This window comes from Salvia miltiorrhiza, unplaced genomic scaffold (assembly GCF_028751815.1).
Source record: "Salvia miltiorrhiza cultivar Shanhuang (shh) unplaced genomic scaffold, IMPLAD_Smil_shh fragScaff_scaffold_173, whole genome shotgun sequence".
Lineage (NCBI taxonomy): Eukaryota > Viridiplantae > Streptophyta > Magnoliopsida > Lamiales > Lamiaceae > Salvia > Salvia miltiorrhiza.
The window spans coordinates 112,076-124,430 of record NW_026651437.1 but is presented as its reverse complement, the minus strand read 5'-3'; the positions used below and the strand labels follow the sequence as shown (position 1 = coordinate 124,430).

At 33.5% G+C, this 12,355-nt stretch overlaps 1 protein-coding gene across 4 annotated transcripts in view; it reads right to left on the bottom strand.

Moving 5' to 3' along the window:
• The window catches only part of LOC131002647 (probable LRR receptor-like serine/threonine-protein kinase At3g47570), a 37,476-nt gene extending 25,255 nt beyond the window's left edge, over nucleotides 1-12,221 (bottom strand). The window contains exons 1-5 of one of the 4 annotated variants that reach the window (XM_057929120.1): nucleotides 11,432-12,221; nucleotides 9,363-10,015; nucleotides 9,136-9,276; nucleotides 8,917-8,988; nucleotides 8,771-8,842 (exon numbers count right to left, since the gene is read on the bottom strand). In XM_057929120.1, the coding sequence (XP_057785103.1) occupies nucleotides 8,771-8,842; nucleotides 8,917-8,988; nucleotides 9,136-9,276; nucleotides 9,363-10,015; nucleotides 11,432-11,457 (964 nt within the window). In that variant the 5' untranslated portion in view covers nucleotides 11,458-12,221. Of the gene's footprint in view, nucleotides 1-8,770; nucleotides 8,843-8,916; nucleotides 8,989-9,135; nucleotides 9,277-9,362; nucleotides 10,171-11,431 lie in introns of those variants that run through there. The other 3 variants (XM_057929117.1, XM_057929119.1, XM_057929118.1) reach the window with 3 other exon arrangements.
• Between the last annotated feature and the right edge of the window lie 134 nt (nucleotides 12,222-12,355).

Genomic DNA, 12,355 nt, shown 5'->3' with positions numbered 1-12,355 from the left:
CAGAGTTGCCAACATATGAGGTATTCTCAAATGTGGAAAACTGGCCGCTGGATTGAGGTATCTTCCCGGAAAGATTGTTCATGGAAAGGTTTATCACAGAAAGAAATGTGAGCTTTGTTAGCTCAGTTGGAATTTCCCCTGCCAATCGGTTTGAAGAGAGGTCCAACGACTCGAGTGCAGTCAGGTTTCCGAGAGATGCAGGTATGTGTCCTGTGAAGAAATTGCGAGACAGATTCAAGTATATTAAGGAATTCAAATTTCCTATAGAATTTGGGATAGTGCCTGTGAATCTGTTGGATGACAAGTCGATGGTTGTAAGAGCTCTTAGAATTCTCACCAATATTCGATCCTCACCTTTCACTGTTAATGTGAATGAGTCTGTATACGTACCAGATGATAAGATATCATTTTCTTGTGAATGGTTCTCCTTTACATCAATCATCGCTTTGAAGTTGATGAGATATCGATTGGGCAAATTCCCAGTGAAGGCATTACGGGATATGTCAAAAACTTGCAGCCTGAGGAATGGATGCGTAGTTGTCCAAGTGGGGGAAGAAATGGTGCCGCTAAAATTGTTGGACCTCAATATGAGGACGCGGAGATCAATTAGATTCTCCGTCCAAAATGGGAAGGCGTCTTGAATTCTGTTGTTTCCAACGTCAAGAACCTGCAAACTTTGACAATTGGCAAGGGATTCAGGTAATGCTCCTTCCAATCTATTACCATTCAACCTGAGTGACACAAGACTACAACTCTTGGTAAATGTAGTCGGAATGATGCCATCAAAGCGGTTTCCCTTTAAATGCAAGTACTGCAACTCCCTGAATTTCCCAATAAACTGTGGAACCGCTCCTTCAAAACCGTTGTCTGATAGATATAACCCCACCAGTCTTTTCAAGTTTCCCATTGTTTTTGGGATGGATCCATTCAACGTGTTATTTGATAAAAGTAGGTATTCCAGTGATTTGCAGTCTCCAATTGAGCTGGGAATATTTCCTGAAAACTTGTTTGAAGATAAGTCTAGAAATACGAGATCTTGTATATTTAACAAGTTGGAAGGAAGTGTGGAATTGAGCTTGTTTGAGGCCAATGAGACTTGTCTTAGCGATTTGATATCTCCCAAACATTCAGGGACTGAACCCGTAAGCATATTAACACTCAAAAACAGATACTCCAACTTACTGATATTGCAAAGCTCACGAGGGATATATCCTTGCAACTGGCAATCATAAAACTGCAACTTTCCTAGTTGCTTCAACTTTCCCACTGTTGTCGGGATGAATCCTGTGAATTGATTCCCAGATAAATCCAGAGTTTTCAAACTGCTTAAGTTTCCAATTTCAGAAGGAATAGCACCTCGAATGCCGCAGTAAGATGCTGAAAAAGTGACAAGAGAAGTAGATAAATTCCCAATGGAAGCTGGGAGGATGCCATTCATCTGTGGATTGTTCGATATTTCCAATGTCTCCAAATACCGACAGTTAGTCAAAGAAGAGAGAAATTCAGCTCCTGTGAAGTTATTTTCCCAGAGCCGAAGCACTTGCAGCTGTCTTAGATTACCAAAGTCGGGGATGGAGCCGGTGAATGAGTTTGAGTTCAATTCCAAAAAAGTAAGCTTCGAAGCATTGCTAATGCAAGTTGGAATTTCGCCGCTGAGTCTATTAGTATGCAAATATAGCTCTTGAAGATTCACAAGTGAAACACACATGTTCGGAGGAAGACTGCCGGAAAATTGATTCATTTGAAGATATAATGCCTCCAGTGTTGAGATATTGAATATGGAAGCTGGGATGGAACCTAATTCAAATTCAGTAACAAATTTCATTACCGTGGGGCTGAATTTTTTCTGACGAAATCAAATACTAGTTTAGAGACCAAATATAATTTGTTGAAACTTCGAACTCCAGCAATAGTTTTAAGATCTCAAACAGGAGTACCAGGAAGTTCTTGCGAGTCTATATTAAAATAATTTATTTGGAAATCAAAAAATTAAAAGTCCTGCATCATGTTTCATAAAATTTTATCACAAAGTATCATTTCGATAATATGATAGTGTCATTTAATGTTAATGTCATTTTAATATAATGTTATTTAATTATATAACATGATAGTATCATTTGTAAAACAAAATACGGTTAATATCATTCCAAGATATTCCTTCAAAATATTATATATATATATGTGTGTGTGTGTGTTTTAGAAATGCAGCATTAATTATTAATGGAAGAGCATTAATTATATATGTATATATGTGTTTTAGAGCAATTGACCAATTGATTATGTGTATTTTATAGGTATATTTTGAATGAACTAGCAGAAACAAAGATACGTTGTGCGTGTAATAAATGTCGCTATGTGAAATTAATGTTATTTTATTAAATAAAAGTAAAAAATATAAATATAATATTTATTATATTTAATTGTTTGAATGAGCAATTTGATTTATTTGATTCTACAATTAAATAAAACCTCTTTAAAATAGTACCGAATAAATTAATAAACTCTATAAATTGATAAATTTCTCCGGTCTCAATTTGAGTCAATTCAAAAAATCATCTATTTTAATAAGATAATAATTTTTTAAAGAACTCATTATAAATACATATGCTCCGTTAATATTATAAATAATAATTATTAAATATTACAATTAGGAATATTCTGGTAACTTGTTAAAATATTATTCAATTATCTTCAACTTGATCATCATTAACTAGTGCCATTGGTGACTTTGTCTATAATGTCACTATAAAAGACAAAAAGCTTAATTAATAAAATAAGGGCATGTTTGATATGGGTTTAAAAGCAGGATAAGTTAAATTAATATGGATTTATGTAGTGTTTGATATTATGTGTTACTAATATGGTCAACTCCAGGTTTATCCCAAGACCCTAGCTTATTTTGTGGGATTAACCCACACTAATTATCCCACCTCCCCCATGGGATTAACCCACACCACCCCCTCCATAGGCTACTAATTTAGGTATTTGATATGTTAATCCAACCTATTTCAATGGATATCAAACACTTTTTGGGATTAATTACCAATGATATCAAACACCCATCTGAGATTAGAAATCATGACTAATTACACTAAATTATCAGGATAATTTATATCCTGATTAATCCAATACTGAAAATCAAACGGGCCCTAAATGAGAAATCATCACAAAGTCATGACATTGGGTGGCTAACCGCCTTTGAGGCATACAAGAGTGACTTCCATGTGGCACCATTTCATTGGGTGTCACTTATATATATATATATATATATATATATATATATATATATATAATGTTAAATATTATTTTTTAATAATTTAATTGTGATATAAAAAAATTAAAAATTGAAACAAAAATTCTATATATATATATATATATTTGTAATTTAAATTTCCTATATGTATTTGTAATATGCTTTATGTATTTTTAATTTTATTTAACTCTTGTAATTTTCATTTTATGATGAAATGAATTTTGAATTTTAAAAATTATTTATTTTTTCTCTGTTTTTAAAATTTTGTAAATACATTTAAAATTATTATGGCTAATATAAGAATAAAAATAAAACAAAATAGAAAAATCTTTAGGTGAATGGGAGTAGAAATAAGATAAAGGTTGGGTTGTGTATGTGGAAAAGAGAGAAATGAATATTTTCATAGAGGGTTGGGTTGAGGGAAAGTCACTGATGGGGTCTTAGAATCTCCATAATATCATTCACAATGAATTGATATGCATTTATTTAATTTAAATATGATCTCTTGTTGTTTTTACATATTATAACTTGATTTTAAAATTATAATTTTTGAAATTAAAAAAGCACTTTATAAATTAACAAATTATTAATTTATCTATATATTAATGTCTCTCTAAATTAATAAATTTTTTAGGTCCCAAAAATAATTATTTATAGAAATTTTACTGTATTTTTTTAAGAAATCTAGCATTCATACTGAATTTTCAAGCACATACATATCAAGGTATGATAATTTTTATGTAAAATTTTAGTGTATGTCTAATATGTACCCTATTTATTTATATAATAGTGATATATTGTTATTTTCATATATCTAGTTAAGTAGTTAGATGAGTATTAGATATTTATCTTTTTCAAAATTCTAAAAAGACTTCTGGATATATATCAAATAGATTTTGGACAATGTAATGAAATTAATTAATATTTTTTTATAGTATTTTAATATCTAATGAAGTTATATATTTTTTTTAATATACAATAATCAATCAATTACCCTTAAAATTAAGGGGTTTTTACTGAAAACTACTCTAAGTTTGTCAATGTTCTGGTTTATATCAACACTTTTTTTTGTCAAAAAAATACATAAATTTAAGATTAATTCTGAATCGTTCAATGACTGACAATTTCGCCCAAAACCAATATGATGTGACAGTAAGAAATTGTAAGCCATGAGACTATTTTAATTGGGGATTTGGGCAAAATTGCTCTTTTTCACCCTATTATTGATATGCAGCTAGGGATGGCAATGGATCCTGGACCCGGTCCAGATCCGCGGATCCAGATCCTTTTTAAAGGATCTGGACCTTGTAAAAAATGGACCTAATGGATCTGGACCGGATCTGGATCACTCCTAGGATTTGCGGGTCTGGATCTGGAGCAAAAGTTTTAAGATCCAAATCCGGTCCAGATCCGACCCGTGGATCCAGTGATATATAAAAAATATATAATTTTATTTTATTGTTATTGAACTCTACCCTAAAATCTATTACTAATCTATACATCTCTTTTCATAAATAATATATAATTCTATTAAAGATAATATTTTACTTATATCTTGATTTAAATTTTAGTTATTATTATTATTGATATTATTAATTTTCTTTTTTCAATGTCAAAATAGAAGACACATTGTTCCACTGTTACTAAATATTGTGGTGAAGATAGAGATGAAATTGATTTTAATGATGTTATAATTAATTTTCACCATTTTTTACATACACAATTACAATAAGTGTATATCTCATTATAATACTAATATATTATTTAGTACTTGATTATTATATTCTTACTTATTATGAATTTTATAGTAATTTTTTTATATAGATTATGATTTAGTTATTTATTTTTAATAATTGTTGAAAGTCTAAATCAAATTCGATTTTAATTTGAGTTTATTTAAAATTTATAAATGTTTTAAAAAGAAAAAAATATGGATCTGGGTCTGGACCCGAGACCCTGTGGATCTTATGGATCTGGACCTGAATCTTATTTTTTTTAGATCCATCGGATCTGGACCGGATCCGGACCTAAGTAAGAAAATGCGGATCTGGATCTGGACCAAGTAGGATCCGGTCCAGATCCATCCGGCCCATTGCCATCCCTATTAATGCAGCTTTGCTTAAACCCCTTAATTAGCAGATTATTCATATTGGATTCAAGTGAAATTGCAATTCGTGTGACTATTCAGAGTCAATATTAAATTTATATATTTTCTGACCCCAAAAAAGGTTATAATATAAAAATAATAGCAAATGTAGGGTATATTTCAGCAATAGCCCCTAAAATTAAATACTTCTTCACCCACGAAAAATAATTCTATAAGGGAACTACACATATTTTAACAAAAATAGTTGAGTATATTGTGAGTAAAAATAGAACTCATGTAAAAAATAGTGTTAATAATGATAAGTAATTGTATTGTGAGTAGAGAACAAGGTCTACCATGTGATAGAAAGTTGTCAAAAATGAAAAGAGATTAATTTTTGTGGATGGAGAGAATATGTAATAAGGATATAATAGGCAATTTATACAATTTTTATATTAGTACAGATTTAATACCTGCATAATTTTATCTTATAAAGTTAATTACAAGATTAACATGACAAATTTTGAAGGAATTGGCCTTATTCTTGAAGAATTGGAAGCCGACAGAATGGAGGGAATTAAAAGAGAGTTGGAGTTGGAGATGTCTATTTTATTATTTCAATGTGAAAACAAATTAGAATAATTAATTTGGTCTAGTTTTAAAATTTTAGAATTATGGTCTAGTTTGTTAGTTTTATCTAGCCCGGGCCCAATTGGTCCACTTAGATGGCTAGATTAGGTTTATACATATACTATGAAATTACTTGTCTCAGCGGGAGATCAAACGACACTTTTGCATAACAATCAAAATTTATTTTCTTTTTCTTCGTTCATTCTTCCATCGTCAATCAAAATTTATTCTTTCTTTGAATTTACTATAAGGCGATCTTTAAATTTATATATTTAATTATTAATTTATCAAAAGAAAATATTCTTTCTTTTTCTTAGTTCCTACTTTTGTTGTTTTACGCTAATTTTTTACTCAATCTCAAGCAAAATTTTATGTTTACTTTTATTATGAGTTCTAATTGATTTCTTTTACTTCAATAATAATTCAAAAAAAAAATCTCCTTTAATTCTTTTTTTTAAACTAATCTCCTTTAATTCTTATGTAAGCATATGTGATTATGTGTGTTTATTATGGTTAATTGTTTCAATTATGTTAGATAATCACAAATATTTAGCAATTTGAAATTAGTTAGAAATGATTTGAATCAACCATACATAGTTGTTGTTAAGTTTGATTAATGGTAAATTATTTTATTTATTTTGAATCAAGTTTCCCAAAAATATAATATTGTTGACTCGTTAAATCCATAAAGCATCTCTTATTGTTATTAGTCGATTAAGAAAATAGTTAGTAAAGCATCTTCTTAATTATCGATTAAGTAAGAAGAGATTAGAAGCGTCCTCAACTGTTTTAACTAATTAAAGTCATATTAACATCAACGATCAAAATATCAAGTTAGAACGAAATTAATTGAAAGCTGGAACCTCTTAAAAACATTTGTTCTTCTTTCTCCGGTTACTTTGCTTCAAACACAATTCATGATTTTTCTTATATTTATTATTCCCTCCGTCCCATTGCCATTAGTAATGACCTATTTTTCTTTTTTGTATCCCATTAATAATGGCATTTCCATAAAAAGAAACTACTCTATCACAAAAACTTGTGGGTCACATCACTGTCTATCACTTTTATCATTTAATCATTATTCTTCTTAATTACCGTGCCCAAAAGTAAGGAGATATACATAGTGGGATGGAGAGAGTATTTAGTACCATTTGCGCTGGTGTAATGCGAAAGAAATACTTTTATATTGAAATCAACTTAATTATCTTTTAAAAAATTATAAATAATAAAAAAATAGTATGATTTTAACTTAATATAGAAAAAATAAAAAAAATCACAATAATAAAAATTGATATTATAACAACATAAAAAATTACAAAAATAAAATAAGTTAAAAGAAAAAAGATTAAAAAATATTAAAAACTAAATTTATTCAAAAAAAAAAGGATAGATTAGAGAAAAGTTTATTAAGTTTTAATCTTAAATAAATAATAGTATAACTTCTATATTTTTAATTCAATATTTACATAATATATATCAAATTAAAGGTTTTGTCATGATCTTTAATTTAATATCTACATTAAATATTTTATAATTAGCCGAATTTCACAATTTTTAAAAAAGAAATAGAATAGAAAAATAAGAAGATATAAAAAGTAGAAAAAAATATAATTTATAAAAAAAATTAATTTTATTATAATTATAAAATTATCATTCAATCTCAAATTATTATGAAATTGGTTTTCAATTAAAACTTGACAACTTGGCTTTTATAGTACTTCCCTCATCCCAATAGTAGCGTTCCACTTTTTTTTTGGCTCGTCCCAATAATAATGTTTCATTCCCTTTCTAATAATATGTTTTCTCTATATTTAATATTTAAATAATTTTCACCAATTTATTTTATCTATTTTTACATATTTATTACTCCAATTTTTGTATCCAAAAGCAGCAAGACATTAGACGGAGGAAGCGCTAGTTTTTATGTTTTAAAATTATGAATTGTTATATACCTACTAGTACTAGCTGTCATTATTTTGATAGTACTATGAAGCAACGCACGTTTACCATCGTAGGACCGCCCACCACAACCATCTCTTCTCTCTCTCTCCGCACCACCACCATCACCATCTTCACTCTCTTTCTCTCTCTCCTAGGATCAAGTCGACCACTGCCACAGCAGACGAGTTTGCTTCCAGTGTATTTCGAGATAAAAGGCCGTGGCTTTTGAGGGTTTCGGTAGCGGGAGACGAGGGCATAATTGTTGGCTCTAGAATAAGAGAAGAAGAGGGATTTGGTTGTGGCGGCGGCGGACGTGGAGGAGGGGTGGGCGGCAGCCGGCAGGGTGGGCGGCGTGGCTGAGCGCAGTAGCCATTGAAGCCATTCGAGGTGCTGTAGATTCTGAAAATCGATTTCCGAGTGGGGTGGAACAAAGGAAAGGTGGGAGAGAGAGTGGGGTGATCTGTATATTCTTTATTTTTAATTTTCTAAAAAATTCTATATATGCGGCAACAAAATGACATTGTTTATGGCCACATCATTTTCAATTTTGACATAATTATATTTGATTTAGGGATAATCTAATTTTGTGGAAATTTTCAAAAGATTGAAACTTTATGTATTGTAATTCAAATTTTAAAGTTACGTGCAAAATTAGATTTCGGTTAAAGTTGATCTATTTAGGAACAATTAACTTAATCCGCTTCCAAAAAAAAAAAAAAGTCCCTTTTAATTAATTAATTAAATGTCACGGTGTAAACGAGATACATATAGAAGAGATGATTTATCGTAACTTGATTGAAAAAAATCTATAATTAATGTCGCGGAGATATACAAAACATAAAAGTTGATAGACATACCTGCCAAATTATTAGAACTAATAAGCAAATTTTTCAGCAGAGTAAGGTTCCCAATTTGCATTGGTACGTGACCTGGATTGCACGAGCAAATTCAGAATCTACAAATGAAAATTGATTTTTGTAATTTAGTCAACGTCTTAAAATACCTGTCAAGTTGTTGTTCTGAAGTGCTAGATACTTCAAGGAGGTAAGATGTCCAATTTCTTTTGGTATACCACCTATAAATTCAATTCAATTATGTAACACACTTAACCAAAACAAGACTTCCAAAATACTATATGCTTACACAGTTACACATATATATAGAAAAACCGTGGAAGAAATATTTTTTAAGATATACGCAATCTCAAGTAGTTAACAGTTACCTGTCAATTTGTTGAAGTCAAGATACAAAAGTTGAAGTTTGGTTACACCTTTGAAAAGTGGGATACTTCCGGAAAGACTGTTGCCGCCGAGGAACACAAATTCCAGAGAAGAAATGTTGAAGATAGAAGAAGGAATTTCTCCTGCTCAGTTAGTAATGTTATATTTAAAAATTAATGAGTATTCTAAATTAAACATATATTGAATTCCAAGTAAGAAGAGATGATACCTTCCACATGGTTTGATGACAAGCCTAAATATGTAAGTTTGGTTAAATTCCCAATTTCAGTTGGTATGTTGCCATTGAATTGGTTGTAGGCCAAGCTCAGCTCCTCCATCTCTCTGCACTTGTATATACTCTTTGGAATTTTTCCATTAATTTGATTATTTCTGAGAAATAATCTCTTGAGTTTGGGAGTATTACTGCATATATCACTTGGGAGTTGGCCCGTTAGCTCATTAGACCTGAGATCAATCTCTACCAACACAGACATGTTGGTGAAGACGCAACTGGGTGGAGTACCAGTGAGCTGATTACTCGATAAGTTCAAAGTGCGCAGCCCTCGGATATTGGACAGCTCAGAGGGTATGGAGCCTGTGAAATTGTTGGAGCTCATGTCCAGAGATCGAAGGAACGTTAAGTTTCCGAGATGTGGAGAGAGAGTTCCTTGGAGGCCAAAGCCGGAGAGATTGAGGGCCGTGACCCTTTGGTGGTCGAGGCTGCAGGAGACGCCGGTCCAGCTACAGATGGGAGCATTAGTGGACCAGTTGCTGATCAGGATGGAATTGGGGTGCGAAGTGATGGCATTTTTGAAGGCGAGTAGTGCATCTTGATCAGTGGTTGAATTGGAAAATGGTAAGGAGGTGGCGATCAGTGTAACACTGTTTAATGTCAAGAGCATGAAAGCAAGAGAGAAGAAAAAGGAGAAGGCCTCCATTAGTTGCTTCAATCTTGTGAATGCTCAGAAGATGAAGATTAAGATGTAGACGACGACGAAGAAGATCAATCAATTCTTAAAGTTGTTTAGTGGAAACGGAAAAAGAAAGGGTTAATTATGCGAAAAATCATGAACTTTGGGCCCATTTCCAAGTTTGCCATGAACTTTTTTTTTTATCAAATTTTCCCTAAACTTAGGGGCTGATCAATTTTGCCATGATTTTCGAAAATCCCCAAATTCAAAGCTGACATGGCACATTTTAAGTTACCGGAAAAATGATGTGGAATTGCCGGACGATTAATAAAACGACGTCGTTTTGTCATGTGTGTTGTCTCTCTCTCTCTCTCTCACACACACACACCCAGCAGAGATACACCTTCGCCGCTCCTGCCCTCCCCCACCGGCCACCACCACACCTCTTCCTCCATCGCCATCCCCAACCACCATCACAGATCCGCCGCCTTTCATCCACCGTCCGCCCCTGCGTTTTCTCCAGCTCCCTCCGCTGCTCTCGCCCACCACCACACCTCTTCCTCCACCGCCTTCCCCGACCACCATTACAGATCCACCGCCTTTCCTCCACCGCCCTCCCTCGAGTCTTCTCCAGCTCCCTCGAGTCTTCTCCACGCAAAAGGGGCTTAAGGAATTTTGAGCGAATGGAATTGGAGGGAGAGAGTTTTCAGAGAGGATTTTGAGCGAATGGAATTGGGGATCTAGGGCTCCGGTGGCGGCTGGGTTGCTATCAATCGGAGGGAGAGAGATAGAGGGAGGCGGCGACGCCTCGCCGTCGCCAAGGAGGAGGAAGGTGGAGGCGGCGTGGAGGCGATTTCCACCAAGTTCAGTGAGGCAGAGGGCGAGAGAAAGGGGGGGGCAGAGCGGCGGCGGTGCAGTCGTCGGAAGAGAAGAGAGACTCCGAAGGTGGTAAGTCGAGCAAGGGCTCGGCGAGCCTGAATCCGAGAGGGAGGCAGAGGCGGTGAGAGATGAGGGAGTCAAAGGGAGCGGCGGCTCAACATCGCCGCCCTAGGCCGGAGATCGGTGGTGACGTGCGGCGGAACTCATGGTTGAGGAGGAGACGCCGATTTTACTATTTTTTGTTTATTTTTTTTTCCAAGTAGGCGCCACATCAGCTCGGTATTACCACGTAGGCGCCATGTCAGCTCGGTATTGCCAAGTAGGTGCCAGCTAAGACCGGACCTTCACCGGAGGTAAAAACCGTGGCAAAATTGATCAGCCCCTTAAATTTAGGGAAAATTTGATAAAAAAAAAAAGTTCATGGCAAACTTGGAAATGGGCCCAAAGTTCATGATTTTTCACGTAATTAACCCAAAAAAAAAAAGCCATCCACTTTTTCCTAAAGTACCTTTGTATGGATTGGCTTCTCCACATATCTTAATCTTTAGTTGCTTCAATCTTTTGAAAGCTCAGAAGATGAAGATTAAGATGAAGACGACGACGAAGACGAAGAAGATCAATCAATTCTTAAAGTTGTTTAGTGGAAACGGAAAAAGAAAAAGCCATCCACTTTTTCCTAAAGTACCTTTGTATGGATTGGCTTCTCCACATATCTTAATCTTTAGTTGCTTCAATCTTTTGAAAGCTCTTAAGATGAAGACGACGACGAAGACGAAGAAGATCAATCAATTCTCAAAGTTGTTTAGTGGAAACGGAAAAAGAAAAAGCCATCCACTTTTTTCTAAAGTACCTTTTGTGTGGATTGGCTCCTCCACACATGTTAATCTTTAACAAACTACTATAGCTGATTATATCTTTGTTGTGTCCTACTTTATCATAGTATCAGTAGGTCTATTTTGCTTCTTTATTATTTACTACAGTTTACCTACATATTATACACAAGAATATTATGTGTTTACAACCCGAGATTCGTCTCTGATGTGCAGAGATTCCTGAACAGATGCTCAATGGCTCTAGTATCCATTATTCAAGAATTGTCACCTTTCACAGTATCTTTCGGAGTTGGCTTCCTCCTGGGAAACAATTTGTCATCATCCCGAACCAGTAAAAGAGAAACAATGATCAAGGTACATGTTAGGGATAATACACTATTTTAGCCATATAATAAGGAGGTGATTGGTATGATGGAATGGAATGAAAGTAGAAATGCAATGAAGATGGGAAAGGAATGACAAACCTTAGGTGATTCCTACCTATGCTTGGTATGCAGAAGGAATACCAAAAGAATTGAATTGTGCTTCTTTGTTTCATTCCATTTCAATGACTGATAGCTAGAAATAAAGTTTAGAAATGGATAATACCGAGTTTAGAC